Below are 22,919 nucleotides of genomic sequence, written 5' to 3'. Positions count from 1 at the left end.
TGATGTCACGTGCTGACACAGGCTGACGCTGGAAGCTCTACCGTGCTGACGTTTCCCGCCAAGCCACGTACGACTAATGAACCATTTATCGCTATATTCTTCTTTTAATGATAACGAAACGAGTGTCTTGATATCAGCTGGCGGGGAGGTTAATAACTGTACATTAATTGCCCAATTATACCATCAAATTACCTTCCTCGGCCCTTGGGAAGGAGAGATATCTGTTCTTATATATATATATATATATATATATATATATATATATATATATATATATATATATATATATATATATATATATATATATATACATATATAGATGTGTATAGAAGTGTGTGTGTGTGTGTGTGTGTGTGTGTGTGTGTGTGTGTGTGTGTGTGTGTGTGTGTCTTGTTTATTTGTTAGTTTTTTCTTTCAAACAAATATCACTAGTGGCTGCTCCCTCCTTCCATGGGTGATCGGTCCGACAGTTAGAATGCCGGTACCCTGGTTCGATACTCTCCTCCAGGTTTTACTTCTCCAGAAGAAGGAACAGAGAAGGAGGCCAGGTGGGGATTTTTTTTCCTCTAAGGCTCAGTCCTCTGTTCTTGACGCTACCTCGCTAACGAGGGAAATGGTGAATATATATATATATATATGTATATATATATATATATATATATATATATATATATATATATATATATATATATATATATATATATATATATATATATTCAAACATTCATTTTCGCCCTCCCAGATAACGACCTCTTTCTCCACATTTCTCAATGCTCCCAGAACCTTCGCCCCCTCAACCACCTTCTGACGCACTTCCGCTTTCATGGTTCCATTTGCTGTCGTGTCCACTCCCAGGTGTGTAAAACACGTCACTTCTTCCAAATTTTCCCCATTCAAAGACACGCCCCAGCCAACCAGTCCCTCCGCTCTGCCTCCGTCTGATGAGGACAGCAGCGATGGGATGTAGTTGTGACTAAAATCTCCATCCTCCCTCAGTGTCTCCCCCTCGCCAACACTCGGACATACACCCTCCCGCAGTGTGTCCATGCATGCCTGACCCTGGTCGAGGACGGGCGCATTCAAGCTCAATGCTCTATCAAAGCCAGTGAGGTTAGAAATTATGACCACGGTAGCTTACACTGCCCGCTTTGCTTACCCACAGCGCAATCAGGGGTATAACGAAGGAGCCCCTAATCAGGGATGAAGGTAAATATGCTCTCTACCTTTTGTTTAATCTATGTCATGGTATTAAAAAAAAAGTTCAGTGATAACACGATAGCTAATGAAAATGTTATCAGTGGGCTGAAAGCGTGAGAGAGCGCCACACGGGGCTGGCCGTTGTATTGGCCAAGCATTTCGATAAGAAGACAAAGGGAGTCACGAATGTGATTCAGGAAATACAGAAACTAAGTTGGTCAAGGAAGAGACGATGCAAGACAACAGCGATAACGTTCATGTGGTTCGTGGCTTGAGCGAGACTCAGGACTGGAAACAACGAGGTAGTGACAGTGACTCGAAACAGGTCCTCCTACATGAGGAACATACTGGATGATGTGCCAGGATTCACCTTGGTCAGGGACTCTTCACTCAAACAGTCAAACACCGAGTTTTGCTATAAAGGGACATGTGAAGAGGCTGTATCACCCAGGGACCAGGCACCACGTAGCATATAAAGAGTATACTGCCATGGAAATCCTATAGGGAAAGTATTAATGAGAACATTGCTCTGATACCTTCGTCTGATCTTTGGTTTAGAGGGAGATTAAATCTGGAAATGTATGGTCTTACACTTCTCTATCAAGAACCATTTCCATTTACGTGACTTTCATTGTAAAACAGTTTATTTGCTGATAACTGTTATCAGTGAAGTATCTGATATGTCATGGCTTGGCAATGGAACCTCTGGGTTGAGCTGTAGAAAATAATGATTTATTTTTCTTCTCTTTCCCTAAGTTACTTACTCTAGATCACGGCTTTCCCTCCAACCCTCCAACACACACCTCTCTCATTCTTAAACTCCCACAACCCTCCAAACAAACAACAAACCCCTTTCATATTCTTCAACTCCCACAACCCTCCAACGAACCCCTTCCATATTCTTCAACTCCCACAACTCGTCCCTCCAGCCCACAGCCACGAGAGATGTGTTCACAGCATTATCTCTACCCACCTGCACCACATCCTGACATGCAAGACATAAGACACAGGAAACATTACGGGTTAGTTGTGGAGACAGACTCTCCCGGACATCCACCATGACCCAGCTGGAGGCTGGGGTCACTGGTCATCTGTGTGGCGAGTACTCACCATGGTGATGCCGCCGATGAGGACGCAGCCCTGGCGGAGGGAGAGGCAGCAACAGGTGTTGACCTCACACATGTTGGGGCCTCCGCGGCTAGCTCATCCCCTGGGTCAAAGGTCACCACGCCTTGCAAATGTCTCTCTTCTGTCAAAGGCTCATGTTGGGGTCAGGGGTCATAATACACGAGCAGCTCGTCGCCTTAAGTAACAAAAGGTCTGGGGGTTAAGTTAAAGGTCAGCTAAGTCAGGGTATGATTATGATTGGTTCGCTGTAAGCCAATCGGCGACCTGTCAGGTCGACTCCTGTCTGAAGGCGTCCGTCAGTGTCATCACAGGTCAGAGGAGTGGCGGGTCCTCGCTAGCCACGTCTTCAGTACCTGTAAACAAACCACCTCTTCAGTTAACGAGTCTTACCACTGTCCACAAAATGAATCTAATTATGTAAAAGAGAACTCGGTCAGATCATTTACATGTAAAATAGATAGAAAAAAATTACTATGTATAATAGTATGGTAATGTGGTCTGCTGTTTAATGACTGGGCAAACGCAGTAATTGTTTCAATACAAAAAAGATCGGGAAGTCAAAGTTAGAATGATGATTCCAGAGAAACATGTATTCTTAGGAAAACGAGTACGGTATATTATAGGAAGATGAGTGATCGTGTTAAGATGATGAATGAATCATGTAGTGGGTGAGAAATACGGTGGGTCTGGGAGGAGAAGATGGTGTGTTGATCAGGTGTCTCGGCACTCAGACATGTACAGAAAGAGGCGTAGCCTGCATTAAGGAATTTAGAAAAGGTATGTGATAAAGTGAGGAGGGAAGCAACGTGTGGAAAGTTGCGACTCCATCAGGTGGGAAGGGAAGATTTCTGAATGTAGTCCAAGAGTCTTTATGACACAAACAGTGCGTGTGAGAGCGGGTGGTGGTATGAGTGAGTGGTGATATGAATGAATGGTGGTATGAGTGAGTGGTGGTATGAATGCGTGGTGGTATGAGTGAGTGGTGGTATGAGTGAGTGGTGATATGAGTGAATGGTGGTATGAATGCGTGGTGGTATGAGTGAGTGGTGGTATGAGTGAGTGGTGGTATGAGTGAGTGGTGGTATGAATGAGTGGTGGTATGAATGAGTAGTGGTATGAGTGAGTGGTGGTATGAGTGAGTGGTGGTATGAATGAGTGGTGGTATGAATGGGTGGTGGTATGAGTGGTAGTATGAATAAGTGGTGCTATGAATGGGTGGTGGTATGAGTGGTGGTATGTGTGAGTGGTGGTGTGAGTGAGTGGTGGTATGACTGAGTGGTTTGAAATGAATACGAAAGTGCTTTGAAGGTTACCTAATGTCACCAGAGTTGACAAAGTATCTTTTTCTTTATTTTCTTTTTCATTTTGGGTGGGTTGTTGTGTGAGATGAGAGGAATGTAGAGCGACTGTGGTGTTATACTTAACCATGGAAGACTACTATGCAAGTGAACGGATTTGTATACAGATGATACTGTGTTGTTAACTAGATCAAAGGAAGAGTTGGGTAGAATGGTGGATCATCTTCAACACATAAGCAGGAGGAGGAGGAGGACGTAGGTTTTCGAGGGGGGTGAGCGATCAGCGTGTAAGAGCCAACTGCACGGTGAACAGGTGGACGCTGTTGATGAGGTCTCAATGTTAGGGAGTCAAATTCAGGGAGGATGGCAGTAGGAAAGCTGAATCTGAAGTAATGAGTCAGGCGAGGGAGGGTGAAAAAAAATTGAGGGTTCACTAAAAGCTGTGATGAATAACACCAATCTAAATACAATGTAAGAACCTTGTGCGGAGGAGTGCTTGTCCCAGCGCTGGTGTGGGGCTGTGGTACCCAAGGATCATACAGCAGAGGATGGGGAGGAACTACCCAGAGATGGGGATGTTACCCCTGATGCTGGGGGAGTGATCAGGGATTAGATGCGCAAGAATTATTTGGTATATGGAGATGGTATGAACGGGGATGTTGGCCTCAATAGGACGGAGCATCTTAGCGTATGAAGCGGAGACGTAAAAAGTCACATAAGTTTGGAAGTCTCTGTTTAGCTTTAACCCAGCGGGCACGTGTTGCTGACGTGCAGTTGTCATGTTCCCAGGCTGTGTGCACCTGCTCCACACTGTGAGGGTGGAGGTGGAGTAGTGATGACAGACGCTGATGATAAGCCAGATTTCCCACTGTTGATATTCGCCCCATCCTACGAGGATGTAGGATTTCTCTCTAGTCTTTTCTTTCATCTTTTACTTTTTCCAAATTCGAGGAATATTCTCCACCAATTTGCTACACATTCTCTTTACGTTCCATCATAAAGTCGGACTTTATTCTTACTCGGAGTCAACTACGAACACCCAGTGATTCTGGTGTGACTGAATCATAAACGAATCAGAAAAGCACAACAGAATAGAAGAAGGACAAAGTGACTCGGTCCACCTTTAAGGGCAGCCCGTGCTGTGTGCAGGATGATACAGAACTGACGTGAACCTCTGGGTATTAGGAGGAAGTAATACGGGTGTCTTTCTGGGAAAACAACGAAGGAATAGCCTTTACTGGAGGTGAGAGAGAGGGACGACCATCGATCAACCCATGCGGGAAGAGTTGTGTACCTCGCCCACGTACGTTATCCACCAGGCGCCAGTTGTCGGTACGGGAGAACACGGATGTAATCATAGTCCAGTCCACGGACGAAGCTATGACCCAGTGTGTTTTCTGGTATGGCCTGAAGGTCTTGTCGACCGTCAGGGGTCGATAAAGCCATGAGTACCAAGCATCTTAACGCCTTTTTTCAGAGTTCAAGATCATTCCGAGACCATACCCACTCTCACTGGGGCAAAAACCACTCTCCATTGCAGTTATATGGTGAAGTGAAAGTTGTAATACCTGCCCTCCTGCCTATGAACAATGTATGCTAGAGATAAACTGTACGTACCATGTTGTGAGATGTGAACATGTTAGCGTTACCCGGATGTATGGCTTCACCGACTAAATGATGATATTAGTCCAGTTGAAATGTACGAAAAGTTAATATAGGAAGACTAAAGTTGATCATGGATTCATATCTGCTTACAAATATGGTGTCATAAAGAGAGCCATATAGGTTTATATAACTAATAGCTCACAGACGTTAACCAAAGACGAAGAAGAGCCGCCACTCCGTCACACACACACACACACACACACACACACACACACACACACACACACATACACACATACACACACACATACACACACACACACACACACACGTGTATATATATATATATATATATATATATATATATATATATATATATATATAGATAGATAGATAGATAGATAGATAGATAGATAGATAGATAGATAGATAGATAGATAGATAGATAGATAGATAGATAGATAGATATAAGAAGCATCACCACCAACTGAAACGTCAAGGATCTGAGATGACGACATCAGGAACTTTCAGTCAAAATTGTTTGATCATATCTTTCCCGACGACCACGTTCCCTACTTCAGGATAGAGCTGCCCTCCCTGTGCCACATCGAACTGCTGCAGCTCCCATACCTCTCATCTACGACCTGTGCCACTCAGTCGTTGAGGTTAATCAGCTGAAATGGCAGCCGTCTACACCATCTACAGGCGTCGCCTGGACCCAGCAGACACACTTGAACTGGATGACATCATTCGGATATTCGATCAAGGCATTCATGCCACAACTCAGCAGATCAAAGAGAGTGATGCTCTCCTGACTTCGAGGACTGTTACTCGCTTGGGAGAATTTCACGCTACCATGTCCTTCCCTGGTACAGTCACAGTGTAAAAGGATTTAACGAATCTGGTCTTTATGATGTCTTAGGAGAGTCTGGAGTTGTGGGCCAAGGGTCATTTAACGATGAAGTTTCTAGTCACCATCAGAACTATAGTACTGGGGACCACAGACTGATGGTTGAAACTTGGCAACGAATGTGATTTAGAACTTTCTCAAATTCTCCACCAGATGGCCAGATATTAAGAAGAGGCTGTGGAACTATTCCAACATTACTCGAACGCTTGCTTCTCTTGTTGACCCTTCACAATCTCAGGTCTCGAGAGTACAAACACTAGAAAGGTTCCAGTTTTGGGTCATCATACAAACGCATGGTCCAACTGGTCCTTCTTTGCCACCAACTTACTCGAGGGTCCAGTTGGAAGCTGCACCAAGCTGTGGTCAAAAGAGGAATGTCACAATTCTTTTTCCTACGATCTCGTGAACTGGGTAAGGTACCTCCCTGTATATCGCTGGGTGGGTATAAATAGTCATCCAATCACTGAGGCTATTGCAGGAACTGCTAGACTGACCTTGTGATTTACCCTCGACCAGACACTCATTCGTGGTGCCAATATTAACACTGGTGGTTTGAAAGGATCTGTACCAAGACGATGTCGATACAGCCAGAGAAATTTGCTATAACCAGGCAGTGTGAAACAATGTTGTGACTTTCAGCAAGTATAAGGACGTCAAAGGAGAGTGACAAGAGGGATGAGAATGCTGTTAAAACAAGTCTCACAGAGAATCCGATCAACCCGTTTGATGATCACTATGAGATTGCATCCTTAATTCTGGTATAGATGTGAAAAGGAGAACAAAATATGAATCAATTGCTATATCAGTGCCAGAGAAATGTTGTCTTATTAGAATGGAAAGAATTTCGTTTCCTTTGGCCAGTGTATACAATTCCTTGGTCAAAACTACAAAGTCTGCCTTCCTTCAACTGCTTGAAGGTCGTCGTGAAAATAGTTGCAATATAGTTACTGCTGTGACGGTAGTTGGAATAGAAATCATACAGACACTGAGGGCTGTTCCTGCTGCCTTTGATGAACTAATTGGTTTGGTTCTTGCCCATATTACAGCTACTTCGGAAGAATAGAAATCATCATCCAGTGCTGACATCATCACAGACACATACCCAGAAATCAGCATCAGTAATAAAGGGAAAGGACAAGAAGCTGCAAAGACTTAAACAAAATCTTAAGTAATGGAAAAAGTTTCTTGTTTATTGGCAAACAAAGAAACGTTGTAGGTTTGGGTGTCCTGATGCTACCCAGCCAATTATATTACCAAGAAAGAGACGCGGAACATCTCTGTTGTACATGGCAGTGTGTCACACCACATACATGGAAGATGTTGACAACACCCGGCATCATGCGAGTCTCCGAGATGTGCTGTGGCTATGAGGAGGCAGACGCATGGCTGCTCCTACATGCCAGCCATGCTGCCTCTGTCCATGGAAACACCATTATCTAAAAGTTCAGGCACAAATGTTACCATCTTAGCCATCTCTCATGTTCACGTCATCTAGCCAGACATCTATATCTCACCAGGCAATAAAACCCAACTGAAAATCCCTGACCTTCAGGAAATTACCGATGAAATATCTACAGAATGAACCAAAGCAATGACTGAAGTTCATGTGGCTCTATGAGCGCCTTTTGTGGCAAGGGAAGAAAAAATGTCTTTTACGAAGGCTTCGGAGAGAGCTTGTGGCTGCCCTGACGAGCCGATGGCGTACTAAGAATAATCCAATGGAGAAGTATGTCTGCAAACTTCGTCCGGTGTCACTGGAGCCAAACATGACGTGTTTTGCACTGTTCCCGGGTTCACCAGAGAGAACTCGCCTCCTACAACACATGTCCTGACACAACACAGCTCAAGAGGCAATGATGAGGTAGGGATACACAGGAGGGCTTGCTAACAGCACCTCCCTGGCCCTCCGTCGCCAGGGGAAGAATGTCAATTTAAGGATATTAAAGCCACTATACACTGGCTGGCAAGAGACTCTGCCTCGCGAAGTTTCAGCTTCAGTTCACCGTGGCTGCAGATCTGTTCACTGTGAGTCCAGACGATGTTTAAGGCAGCTCATCTGAACCCTGTAGGTTTGCACCGTTGCAATCACAATTGCACGTTGTAATTGCAGTGACCGTAATAACCAGCCCCAGAGTGTTGTGGTAGAGGGAAGTGAACCAGAGCAAGAGGGTAGTGATACAGAATACGAGTCTGATGAATAGATATAATGAAAAATGAGTAACACAGTTACTGAAAACTTGATGAACTTTACGTCTTTATATATCTAAAAACAGTCTAATGAGAATGTTTGAGAATGTAAGCATATTTCCGTATGTATGAATTAGCACTTTGAATTAATTCAGTTTATAAATAATGTTTATCATTTGTATCCTTGTAATGAAGTAATATTGTTGCAAGGTGAATGAGTCAAACGTACATGTTTCATGATCTGATGAGTAATGTCCACACATAAGCTCACCTAACCTCGTTCACAATGTAATATTTGTTACATTCTCTCCAGCGCACGAGTGAACCTTCCACACTACACATTTATGACACTCTCTCTATATTGCCCGGAGACTTCCCTTAATGCGAGAATAAATTACATTTTAACGGACAACATAACAAGAATGGCTAAAAATTGACCGTCTTGGTCCACGTACCAGACTGGTCCTTTAGATTCTTCGATGATTAACTGTTTAAAGATAACTGGTGGAACTTATGAGAAGGAAACTTTAGGTCTAATCGTTCAGTAGATTGTGATCGGAAAGCAATCCTAAGGATGATGGAATAAAAACTAAATTATGTCTTAATGTGAAGCGGAGGACGTGGCCAGAACAACACCGTCGAACACCTCTCGTAAGCGTTCCGGGTTATTTCATGTTGTATATAAATTGTGTAGAATTAGGTCCAACGACCAAAGTCTCTCGATCTGGCGACCATACAAAAATGGGAAGTGGGATAACACCCGAGAAGAGATACGACACACAGATTGTGTACCTGGTCAAAGAAGTAGGTAGACGAATCACACAATAAACAAACATAAATTAATGCATTTTAGAATGACAACCAAACATTACGAGATGCTTGGAAAATGCTTTCAGAGGTCCAGGAGCACAAGCGTCCTGGAGTTATCATCAACAACCACCTATAAACTTGTAAACACTATACAGCCGCCGATCAAAACACAACCAAAGGGTGGGTCATGAAGAACATCCAACAACAAAAAGCATCTGAAACTCCTGCTAATGCTTTATAACTCACCAGCTGGAGCAGCTCAAGTGCGCGATGTAGTGTTGCTTAATACGTTATGAAAAAAAGAACAAGTCTGGCTCGAGAGAGTCAGATGAAGGGCAACAGGATCAATACCAGGAGCTAGGAGCAGGCCATAAGAGGAACGAGTTCTTCAACTCTAATCTGTTCTCTCTACAGACGCCAAGACTCCGTGGCCAGTGTATGGATGGTTTTCAAGACGTATAATTTTATGACACCGATACAGATACATTGTGGGAAATACACAAAGATCCCATGGTTAATAAACAACTGGAAAAGGTTAGAAGAATTCGGTTTCCTGCCCATGGAAGGAGCCTCTGCACAGACTCATTGAGAATTGGAATAAACTGCCAAATAATGATATCAAAGCCAAAGCAATAGAGTCATTCATGAGCAGACTGGACCATCATTCCCAGTCTACAGGTTATCATCATCCACGAAGAAACGAAGGGAAAATAAATCAATTACCTCAGCAGGTAACCTGAGTACAGACCAGTAGGTCTACTGTGACCTGTTTGGTTTCGTGTATGTACTTACGGATCTTGGACGAGGTGCCGGACCGCTTCGCTCTCCACACCTTCGAATCCTGACATAAAAGTCCTCGTTTTCTCTCGCGCACAACCCGCATACAAACTGCCTCTTGAACAGCTCAGTTCAGGGCGGTATATAACCGGGTCAGAGGTGAAGTGGCCCATCCCGTGGTGGGCTGACCCCATAAGACTGACGCATGACCACCAGTACCCTTCACCAGTTGACATACGACATACATTTTGGCCTCAATCTCCAAAGCGACAAACCCAGTATTGCCAACAAAATTGCTACAGTTTTACTCTTGGCCGTTCTAGGTATCTGCCAGTATTACCAAGACCCGTGTTCATCCAGGCTACACCTACTCAGTCATCTGTGATATAACCCCTGGAATTCCATACCTAAAAAATTATTACCTGGAACTCTTGACCCGGGCAGTAGATCAGCTACGTCTTAAGTTACCCGCAATTATATCAGTTCCCTCGACCTTAACTGTGTGTTCATCTTCCCTGGAATAATATCAACCAGTGGTATTAAGAATACACAAAATATCAGGCACTTTTGAGTTCATGTTTCCTGGCGAATTATTGATTATCCAATTAACTATACTTAGGTAACATCAATTGACTCCTCTAATTGAGCTGCCAATGGCGCCCATCCCATATGGTCTTCAGACATGACATGGGACTACCGTTCTATGATCATGTCCCTCAACAAGTCAGCCATGTCATTAACGCTGGTTCACACTGACATGAGGCAGGCTGACCCCCCGTCATTGTTGACGTCACGGCCGATGGTCGCCATCCGTCATCTGGACGAGGCTCACGCTCGCCTACATGACCCCGAGCTACTGCGGTAATGACCTCTGCTCCATAACGGTGATTTAGTGAGGGAGACGCGAGAGCTTCGTGATTACGCGCGGATCTGTAGCCTCCGTGAGTCAGAAGGTTCTCGTTCGTGGAAGAGCCTTCCGTGAAGGAGTCCCGGTGTTACCCAGGGCCATTCTAAAGGCCCTCTGTTGCCCAAAGTTGCGCTACATCCACTTGCAGGGGAAATGTAGGCTCCTTTGGAGTGAGAAGTTCTTTGATGATACTGTACATCCAGTGATATACAGCCTCGCCAAAGATGACTTTTCTCGCGCCCTGCGCCCTCGTGGATTCGTGGTCTGGTGACACCAGCATCAGCGGAGTGATGGTCGTAAAGTAATTATAAGATGACTTAAACAACACGTCCAGTTTACGGCGGGTTGTGAGCCACAGGCCAGCACCGATACCCCGCACTCACTACTGGGCCGCCAGGAGCCGATATTGGAGACTCGTGGTGAGGGCACACGGTCCGCCCGCCAGCCCAGGTGCAGATGTACGTATGTCCGATTGTGTAACGCCAGGTGAGTCAGCCAGCCTGACATTTGAGAGTGAGTGAGTGGGGGAAGATGTGATCCTCGCCACCGCTACTCTGGCTCCAAGACTTTCCCCTTGCTGAGGACGACAACCATCTCCCTCAGACCCGGGGCTAGCCTCACTGACGTCTGGGTATTATTGATACCGATACTAGCTATTAACTCTAGACCGTCGGGTTAATAACCAAGCAATAATGGGACCATCCCTCGTGGGGCTGTTTGACGCTGTGCACTTAACCAGCTGAAGGCAACCTCCTCCTCCTCCTCCTCCTCCTCCTCCTCCAGTTGATATCCGGTAATTGTAATTACGGCAGCAAGGAAGCGAAGGCACCTCAGTGTAAGCCAACAGTTCAGTCTCTGACCAGACTAGGGTACGCCGCCCTCAGTTCTCGCTCGAATATAACCACTTACAGGAGGCCATGGTATCATCTGGCAAATCCAAGGTTATCCCTAACATGCAAATAATCCTACCAATTGTCTGATCCTACAAAGTGCTTAAGATTTTCGAAATATTGACCACGACAACTACCAGACAAAATTTTCCTGCTCAGTACACAATGTCCATCAAATCCTAGTTTCACTGATGATAAAAGATATAAACGTTTTCATGAGTATATATATATATATAGATCTGACGTGCTTATGACACCCAACGTCCGCTTTAGATACAGTGAATGTGGCTTGAACAGCGGCTGTGCTCACAGAGGTAATAGTGAACCGATATAAACAGTACCAGCTGACGCCAATAGCCGGCAGTCGATGGTATTAACGCCATCTGTTGCTGGAATATCACACTAAAACTAATGTCACTTGATGCTGGGAATAACATGCCAACAACTAAGTATATTTCATATCCATAATGCTCACACCACTTGCATATGACCTAATCCATAAGGGTCAGTTCATTACATCTTCAGTTTAACTACACCTTCCATGTATTCACTACAACCTCATCTTCACTAAACACTTGGTACAATTCACCTTCAGCTTGAACCTTATTTGTAGGTCGAGAAAGATTACCTTCACTAGACCATAATCTTTATTCCATTCTCAACCACAAACCTTTGATCTAACCCTTATAGGCCCTTGGCATGACACCAATGATCTAATAAGGGTCGTGTTAAAGGCAATCTACTGTCAATTATATAAAGCAGAGATATATAACGTGATGCTGGCAGGCCATCAGCTATAAACTGTGTTATGAATCATTTTCTAACGTGACCAAAGGCTAGTGTGTGTGTGTGTGTGTGTGTGTGTGTGTGTAAATACCTAGGAGTTAGCATGTGGGATATAATCACAAGGTTTAAGAGACTGGACAACACGAGTGCAAAACTAGTGACTAACCACTGCCCAAGATACTTCAGTCTTGGTACAGACTTTGCCAGGGGTAGAGACTAGGCTATTACGTCCTGGACACGGGAGGACGGACACAGTGGCTACGTCACTAGGCTATTACATCCCGGACACGGGAGGACGGACACAGTGGCTACGTCACTAGGCTATTACGTCCGGGACACAAGAGGACGGACACAGTGGCTACGTCACTAGGCTATTACGTCCCGGACACGGGAGGACGGACACAGTGGCTACGTCACTAGGCTATTACGTCCTGGACACGGGAGGACGGACACAGTGGCTACGTCACTAGGCTATTACGTCCGGGACACAAGAGGACGGACACAGGGGCTACGTCACTAGGCTATTACGTCCGGGACACAAGAGGACGGACACAGTGGCTACGTCACTAGGCTATTACGTCCCGGACACGGGAGGACGGACACAGTGGCTACGTCACTAGGCTATTACGTCCTGGACACGGGAGGACGGACACAGTGGCTACGTCACTAGGCTATTAAGTTCGGGACACGGGAGGACGGACACAGTGGCTACGTCACTAGGCTATTACGTCCGGGACACAAGAGGACGGACACAGTGGCTACGTCACTAGGCTATTACGTCCGGGACACGGAAGGACGGACACAGTGGTTACGTCATTAGGCTATTACGTCGGGGACACAGGAGGACGGACACAGTGGCTACGTCACTAGGCTATTACGTCCTGGACACTGGAGGACGGACACAGTGGCTACGTCACTAGGCTATTACGTCCGGGACACAAGAGGACGGACACAGTGGCTACGTCACTAGGCTATTACGTCCGGGACACGGAAGGACGGACACAGTGGTTACGTCATTAGGCTATTACGTCGGGGACACAGGAGGACGGACACAGTGGCTACGTCACTAGGCTATTACGTCCTGGACACAAGAGGACGGACACAGTGGCTACGTCACTAGGCTATTACGTCCGGGACACAAGAGGACGGACACAGTGGCTACGTCACTAGGCTATTACATCCGGGACACGGGAGGACGGACACAGTGGCTACGTTACAGCCAATCTACATACATTCCAGCAAACAATAAATTTCTCTCGAGACTTTTCCAAACCAACGAAATGTTAGCGGCAGAAGTAGAACGTAACAGATCTGCAAGCATCACTTGCTAACAGCAAGAAGATCTTTTTACATTCTCGAGAGCATCTGCAAGTTAGAACAAATCTTCTTTGCCAAAGTAGAAGACATTAAAAGTTCTTGCTATATTTGGAGCCACATACTCACGGGAAAGTGAGTTGTCATTAATGAACAACATCAAAAATAAGATACGAAGACTAACCACAAAGTATCTGGAAGAATGTCTTTGAGAAGCTCTTCTTAATGAATAAGTAAGATCAAGAACCTGATGAATGCTATTCAAAGCCGTGGACGCCATTAAAAACTGTAAGCGCGACTTTCAGATCTGAGAGTTTAACCTCTTTGATTAATAGAGTAAATTAAAAAAAAAAATTGTGTTATCTAAAGTCTTATCTATATCTCTGTTTGCCACACTGGATAAGTACAGAGAGTCATCCACACCCTCGTAATCCACTCTCGCTCTGATCCACACTAGGATGAGGACTCTCGTACACTCCTACATATTCCCACTACTTCAGTAGACGTGCCACCCACTCCTTTGTTCTCGCCCTCACGTTGACTTCAGACTTTAACCCTCGGACATATTCCAAGATATTCTTCCTCTTTGCCCTTGAGCATAGGGTCACCCACAGCGAGGCCATCTAAGTTCCTCTCCCCAAATATACCCCCTTATCTCTCCCTTCTCCTCGTCGTCGTTACATCCAGACACCTAACCTGAGCCCTGTAGGAGGAGGAGCACTCATCACTTGGGTTTTCTATTCCCACTTGGAGGGGAGGGTTTCCGGCATCTGCTTCCGTCCCTTTTAGTCGCCTTTGACATGAAAGAGATGCGAGGACAGTAGTCTTTCTCCCTTATATATATATATATATATATATATATATATATATATATATATATATATATATATATATATATATATATATATATATATATATATATACATATATATATATATATATATATATATATATATATATATATATATATATATATATATATATATATATATATATATATATATAAACGAGGGTATAAACACGCCAAAATGATATATATCGGTAACTCATGTTCTCAGGCCTGGAAGTATTTACATGTGTTCATACATTCTTTAATCATTCGCTTCACGTCTTTCCTTGTGACCTGAACAAGTTAAAACTTTTTCTCTAAGACTTCCATGACAGTGACGTCACCATAAGCTTGGAGAGGCGCATGAGCAGACTGTGATGTCGGGCTGCCGTCTGGCCTCAGACCGGGAACTTCTCTCTGGTGGCGTGAACACTGACTATATCAGGGGATCAAAGGACGAATGTCAGTGACGCCTTTTCAAAGCGGGTTGAAATGACGAGTTAGCTACGGCCTTGAGACGGCAGTTGAGCCTGATTTACGTCGCCAGCTTACCAGAAGACGTGTGCGGACGGACGATACTGGCTGGAGTCGAGAGAGGAAGACAAGAAGCGTCTAGGACTGCACCACTTTACAATGGGACTTGATCAGCTCCGAAACGTTTGTCAGACACATGAATAATGAATCATAACACCCCAGACTGTGATGGAAGGACGACGGGATACGATCAGAAGAGAGGGAAGCGGAGTGTGACTACTTCCATACAAGAGACAGATCATATGTGTGTGAGAGGGACTCTTGGCTTGACAAGGTACCTAGCCTGCGGCCAGAGCAAACACATCAAGGGAAATTATAAAAGGAAATGTGTCATGAATACAGCCAGTGTTAGGAGTAACCTTCAAGTACAACGACAAACATGATCAGGGGTAAAAAATCATATGATATGTGAACTCGAAGTGTGTATCACCACGCCACTTGACGTGCAGACTGACAGAGTAGGGCCCAACATCAGGCAATGCAGAACGGTCGGTGTCTAGAGTAAGAGGGGTGGACACCAGGGGAGAGACTTGCCAGCCTTCCGTTTACCAACCTTAGAGGAGAGAATGAGGAAGGGAAAAACGAATAGACCATTTCCAAGCTTCTAACCCCATGAGTTGCTGTACATACTGAACTAATTATTGAAATAGGGAGGAACCAATCAACTAAAGAACACAGTGAGCAATAAACCAATTGAACAATAAACCAATCATGAAAGTTGTGAAGAAGTTATTTCACAAAAAATGATTGTTGGGGTGGTGGTATATGCTGAGGGAGGACACAGCAAGACGTTGATACATCCTCGCTAAAGGTAGCTTTTCAATCGCAGTGTAACCTCATCCTTTCACTATCTTAGCCAGGAAGCATCAGACTCAGATGAACAACGGCGTAATACGCACGCGTCTCTTGTCTCGCTGTAATGTATGGTGAGCTAACACCAGTCTCCCCTCCACAGCCAAGCCTCGCACACTCCTTCATATGACCAGTTCATATGCCCGGGTTCAGCTCATGAACAACACGTCGTCCAATATACACCACATCAATCCAACGCCTTCCCTTCGTGCACGCCCCCTCCTCCTCCTCCGCACTGTCGAAGCCCAATCATTCCCCCCAACCCCTCCAAGCCTCCTTTACTCCTTATTTCCATCCCTCTCCCTCCCCCTTGCTCGCTCTCCTTCAACACGTATACCCTCTCTTGTCAGTCTCTCTTCACTCATCTGCTGACACGTTTCTGCTCTGCTCACAACCACACACCCAGGTCCCGCTGACCATGACACTTTTTTTTTCAGATCAATCCAATACACGCCACACGTTGTCCTCTAGTGTTCCACTTTATGCACCTCCTCACCTTTACAACGCTCTAGATATGATAAAATCATATCATACCTGCCATAGCCTACTGTACTTACTGACGCTCCCCTTCCTTCCACACACCCCTTTAACGCACCCAGGGACTCAATCCCTCTTCCCTCCCTGGGACTCATTATAGCGCCGATGGTTCCATCCGCTGCCACCTTCATCCCGGGTTCATAAAGCACTCCACTTCCTCCAGGTTCCAAGCGATCCCCCAGTTAAAGTCACTCTCCAGCCACATCCCTCTTCCTCACCTCATTATCATCTCGCCTTTCTTCAGACTGAACTTCCTTCTTTATCACTCTCTCCTCCACTCCGTCACCACATCTCCACAGGTTCCCTCTGGTGTCTGCCACCATGGGGCCGTGTCGTCTACGTTCAGTTACTGACTCAACTTCCACCCAAGCCCCTCCTCCTCCTCCCTATCCAGCTCTCCAGAGACTCAACCTTCGCTCCTTACAGGAACCTTGCGATCACCTCCCTCACCATCCTGTCCATTAGACTAATTGATTAACGAGCCATGGTGACGTCATACATCCTTGATGCAGACTCGCTGCCATGGGTAGTGATCATTGCTGACTGTGAATCACGCATTGGCCCGCCAGGGTTCGCATTCTTACCTTAGCAGTCGGCTAACAGCCAACCCATGTGCTCATCCTACCCTTCAGGGGTGGCCCATAAATGGCTAACTGGATTACACTATTCTTCCCACACTGAACTTAATGTTGCTGATCTCGTCCACTATCACGGCCTGGATGGTACACTGTCGCGTGTGGCTGATATCTTGGGTACGATATGTTCAGGAATCTATTCACGTTGTATATTAAGCCAAAAGTAGCATCAATGACAATGATAAAGACGGCAGATGATACAAAGCTGAGAAGTATAGATACACTAGAAATGACTGGCTACAGCCGCCAGCTGACACAGACAACTGATAGCCTGGGCTCACATGTGGCACATAAATTTGAAGATTGCTCATTGTTGTTTGATGCAACGGTCGTAAAAACCAGAGGGCTAATTACAGTACTATTTCCGTTGAGGTACAAAAGGTAAGTTATGAAATACCGTAACTGTAATGGTCTCGGATGACCTAAAGCGACATAATCACAGCACGGAAGCAGTGAAGTGAAAAGACGAGCAAAACTCTAGGACTGATGTTGTGCAGGCCGCTCGAATGCATGTCTGAAAAGTTTATCTTTACGTTTTACAATTGATTGATGAGTCCCCACCTTGAGTACTGAGTTCAGTTTTGGCAGCCTTTAAAAAAATTATATATATAGAGAGAGAGAGAGAGAGAGAGAGAGAGAGAGAGAGAGAGAGAGAGAGAGAGAGAGAGAGAGAGAGAGAGAGAGATGCTGTACAGAGAATACAACGGCGAGCTACCACAACAATTCATGGACTGAGAAGCAAATCCTATGAGAGCGGACTACATGATTTAAACTTATTTACCTTAGAAAAGAGAGGGTTGAGATCATACGATACAGGTAATCACGATTATAAGAGCCTTATGATCTCTATCTAAGCAGCTCTTTAAGATTAGATCTGTCAAACCTTACTCGTACTAATAGATACAAACTCGTTGGCAAAAGTTTTACTTGGAACGAGGCGAGGGATTTTTTCTTCAAGAGGATTGCTAGCTTATGGAAGAATTTACCAATTATTTGCGCCTCCTTTGTTACATAAAGAGTTTACAGGTGTTTCTCCTTACGTCATGTGATCGTTTCCACTATCACAAACAGCCAATGTGATAGAATACGTCTACAGAAGGGCTGCTACGATGGTACCAGAACTAGGAAAGTCGATTTACAGTGAGAGGCTACAGGCCATAAACCTGAGCACCATGGAAGAAAGAAGAGCAAAGGGTGACTTGATCACAACCCCTCAAGTTCTGAATGGTCGGATAATGTCAACAATGAAACGATCTACGAAAAATACAAAATCAGAGCAACCTGAGGCCAATACAAGAGACTGAGCAAGATACATGTTAGGCAAGATGTCAAAAAATACAGCAGCAGATTACCGGATGAACGGAATAAGCTAAGTGATGAAACTGTGAATATTAGCTTTATACAGAACCTTCTAGATGAAATAAGGAAATAAGCTGTTGAAATCCGTGTATGAGAGACACTTGGAAGTCGACGTTGCAGTCTACCTTGTAGCCAGAACTCCACCTCTGGGGCATTATCAAACACACAGACTGTCTTCTGGTAAGTCTCAGAGTCCCAATGTGCGTGTGGATAACCACGCGTTAAGGATATAACAGGCCGGAACTAGAATACGCTTCTCAATTCTGGTCACCGGACTTGAATAACAAAGAACTAATATAATGATATTGTTAAATGACTTTGTTGTAAGAGATCGACATTCGCAGACGATACAAAGCTGGAGAGTAAATCCATAAAAGATTTTGGACTTCTGCAGCTGCAAACTGACAAAGACGAACTGATGGTCTGGGTTCACATGTGGCAAAGGAATCTTCATGCAAAGTTTACGCGACGATAGCGCAACGATATGACAAGCTACTGTGTCAGTTGCATTGACCTACTAAAGGTACAGTACGGGAGGAGGGAACTTAGGTGTGATAATCCCTGATGACCTAAAGCCAAGCATGGAAAGAAAAAAAATCTAGGATTCCTCAGTAAGTCATACAAATACACTAAGGCGTTCTCGTCTTCGAGCGTTGTGTCCACAGTTTGTCAACCCACTCGAAGAATAACACAGACATGGTAGAATACGGTGGCGAGTTACCTGGACGATTACCGATATGAGAAACAAATCCTACGAGAGCCAGCTAGATTATATGCGATCTCTGGATTAGAAAAGAGAAGATTACGAGGTAATTTGGTGTACGTAGTCAAAATCATCAAAAGCTCTGATAATCCCAATCTCAACAGCTCATTAAGGTTAACATTTGTCTAATTTCACTCGTAGTAACAAGTACGAACTCGTGGATAAACGCTTTACTTCGAACAAAGAAAATTTCTCTTTACTCACTACTATTGTTAACATGAAATGATACAGTAGTTAGAGCAGATGAAACAAGAATTGAGTAGGTCTTGATAACCTTTCAAAATACTACGTTTCAAGTCCACAACTGACATTAAATACACCTTTGTAACATATAATGTTTACACGCATTTCTCCAAGTCATCTGTTTGCTTTCCTACTCTCACTCCATCAATATCTCTGTTTCCAATCTCTTTCACAATCACAAACAGCCTCGAAGAAAAAAAAAAAACAGTGTTCTTTTGCCGTTTGTATTGCTTTGTATTCTTCTGTAAGAGAGAAGGTCCAGAGGAAGACAGCAAAGATGCTATAAGACGTAAGAGAGCCGAGTTACAGCGAGAGGTTAGAGACGATGACCAACCTTTCAGAAAACCTTCAAGGGTCTAAACCAACTTGATGAAGTCAACAATGAACAGATGTTCGAGAGATTCAAGTCTACAGCACCCAGAAATCATAATGAATAACAGCAAGAAACGTGTTACACAGGATGTAAAGAGGCACTTTTATAGCATCAGATTTATGAATGCATGGAATACGCTAACTGATTGAATCATGAATTATATAAATGAATGATATTTTGAAAAGGAAATATGCTGAAGACGTCTGTATAAGAGGGACTTGCAAATCGACCCAGAACTCCTTTGTGGAACTGTTAGGGAGACAAAGTGTCTGCTGGGAAGACATTAGAGTCACATGTAAATATCATGGTCAGGCAATGCTCAGCGGACCATCCACAACATACATTGGGCCAAAAATACAATGTGTTCCTCGGGTTTTTGCCGCCGCACTTATGAAGCACAAAGGACTCAGGGGGAATCCCGCAGAAGAGGATGACAAAGATGGTGCCACATTAAAAATAAGAGAGCGGATATACACTTGTCCATCAAAGAAAACGATAAAGAAAAAGGTTATTGGATCTCAACCTTCAAGTTTCTGAATCATTATAATGATGTTGACAGAGAACAGATCTTCAAAAGATGCGAAGATGGAGCCACCAGAGGTCACAAGAAAGAACTAAGGAAGAAGTCTGTTAGAAGAGTTGTACAGAATAGTTTCAAACCATCACATTAGTAGATGGCTGGGAATAAACCAAGGGATGAAGTTGTGAATATTGACAGAGTATAAAACTCTCTCAATAATCTGTGATAGAAAAAGTTCAAGAGCTGGGAAGGCCCCACGAGTGTACAGTTCCCTCTTCGTACTAGACAAAAAAGGTCAGAAAGATCATGACAGACCCGCACCGAACGCAAGCCACTTCGACATAACCAGGGAAGAAACTGCTCAATTTCATGAGGGGCCAGACCATCAAAGGTCGCTCACCACCGCCAGAGTAAACATTGAGGCAGGTCCCACGTGTGTGTGTGTGTGTGTGTTTTGTGTGTGTGTGGGAGTGTGTGTGTGACGCAGGTGCCCACCCGCCTGCATTGCCGAAATACCTGCTACTCTCACGAGCGCCACAACCTTCCTCCACACTCACGTGCACAGAGAAATACTGATACTCAGACATCAAGACAGGAGCGGCAGAGGTGACGTACCAAGGCAGAGTGTACAGGTCGGTGCAAACGCGGTCTGCACACACGACCACACGGCCAAGCCTTCATTGTTTGAGTTCGAAATTATCTGATAATCGGTTTGCTAAGTATATATGTATATATATATATATATATATATATATATATATATATATATATATATATATATATATATATATATGCCAAGAGTTGACATGACAACAGCCAGATATCAACGACAGTGTTGGGTCACCTCGCCCCTGGATGACATCTACGATCATGGAAAACGCCCACTTCATCTCAGAGCATTAGTAGTCACCTGGAATATTATATATATATATATATATATATATATATATATATATATATATATATATATATATATATATATATACCCGGTAAATCATTCTACGCTGTGAATGCATTCAGCACACGAACTTAAAGGTGTACACACACAAGGATCCCACAGAGATACACTCACATGGCTACACCCAAGTATACCTACACAGGCGAGGGGGGGGAGGGAGGCCAGGTGCGGGTGTAGACACGGGTGCTACACAGGCGGGTGGCTGGCTGGCTGGGGTGTTTTGGCGCCCAAATTTCCTCTCTGGTCCGGGTCGTCTGAGGCTCAGGTTCGACACGCACGTGTGCGTTCTTCAGGCGCAGCTCCTGCACGGGAGGGCACGACAGGTCATCCCTGGGGTGAAGGAGGGGTGTCCCCCCTAAAGGGTGGGGTCACACGGAGGGGGGAGGAGAGAGGGGGTGCAGCAGGGCGGCGGCGCCACACACAGAGAGGAGGAGAGAGAGCCAAGTTCTGCGTCCACACTCACCGACCTTCTCTACACGACTAACCTCAACCTCCCCCGCTCTCACTCTCTCTCTCTCTCTCCCTCCCTCTCCCACACACACACACACACATACACACACACACACACACACACACACACACACACCGATATGACCACCGCCCTCACTCTCTCACACACTCTCTCTCGCTCTCTTTGGCTCTCCCTCACTCTCTCTTTCAGCTTTCTCTTTGTCCTGGTGAGGCTCAGTGGAGTCATGGAGACTCCCGAGCCTTCTGGAAATTTCTCTCATTGTTTGGCCGCTCTACCGTGAGGCTGCGGGAGGTCTGTGTGTCTGTGTGTGTGTCTGTATGTTGTATCTGTCAGTCACCGATTCATTCATTCTGTCTCTCTTACCGTCTGTCTTGTGTCTTACTGACAGACCGTCTGGCTGCGAGGCTCAGCACCTGTCTTTGTTTGTTGTCCACCTTTCCAGCCTCTCTCTCTCTCTCTCTCTCTCTCTCTCTCTCTCTCTCTCTCTCTCTCTCTCTCTGCCCAAAAGTCTTTTCGGCCGTAGGTTTTACAAGAGCGCTACAGTGACTAGCATTACATATCGTCAAGACAAAGGCTTCGAACCCATCCAAAACACGACTCTCCACAAATAATCGAGCGAAGGTGATTCATGGTGTATACGTTGTTCAAGATTAACTCTGTCACGCGTACGTATTTCACTTCTTTTTCATTTCTTCTCAGAATAACTGATAGGTCTTTCTCCTTTTTTCTTTGTTTTAGTCTTAAGAGCATCCAGCTGAAATGATCACAGAATGCGTTTTCTATTCATCTTTTCCTAAAGACTTTCATTGTCCGCCTACCTTCTTTCTCTCCTACAGAGTTTCGCGTTCAGAGGTATGTGTACCTGGGGGATGATATGTCACAGGGAGTGGTGGCTGGGCAGGAGCCTTCTGCTTTAATACCTGGTCTACGTCTGTATAGATCAGGAATGCAGGGTACTATAGTGCCCTCTACCACATAACCGAGTCATAGACTGTCAGGTCTTCTGTCATGGAGAGTCGGGATAGGGGTTCCATG

At 44.8% G+C, this 22,919-nt stretch overlaps 1 protein-coding gene across 2 annotated transcripts in view; it reads right to left on the bottom strand.

Moving 5' to 3' along the window:
* The window catches only part of LOC139761933 (uncharacterized), a 167,373-nt gene extending 145,499 nt beyond the window's left edge, over positions 1-21,874 (bottom strand). For both annotated transcript variants that reach the window (XM_071686617.1, XM_071686618.1), the window contains exons 1-2: positions 21,551-21,874; positions 2,308-2,678 (exon numbers count right to left, since the gene is read on the bottom strand). In XM_071686617.1, coding sequence (XP_071542718.1) covers positions 2,308-2,379 — 72 coding nt within the window. In that variant the 5' untranslated portion in view covers positions 2,380-2,678; positions 21,551-21,874. The remainder of the gene's footprint in view (positions 1-2,307; positions 2,679-21,550) is intronic.
* Positions 21,875-22,919: the final 1,045 nt, after the last annotated feature.

Source organism: Panulirus ornatus, chromosome 42 (assembly GCF_036320965.1).
Source record: "Panulirus ornatus isolate Po-2019 chromosome 42, ASM3632096v1, whole genome shotgun sequence".
Lineage (NCBI taxonomy): Eukaryota > Metazoa > Arthropoda > Malacostraca > Decapoda > Palinuridae > Panulirus > Panulirus ornatus.
The sequence above is the reverse complement of the archived record's forward strand: the minus strand, read 5'-3'. Positions and strand labels throughout refer to the sequence as shown.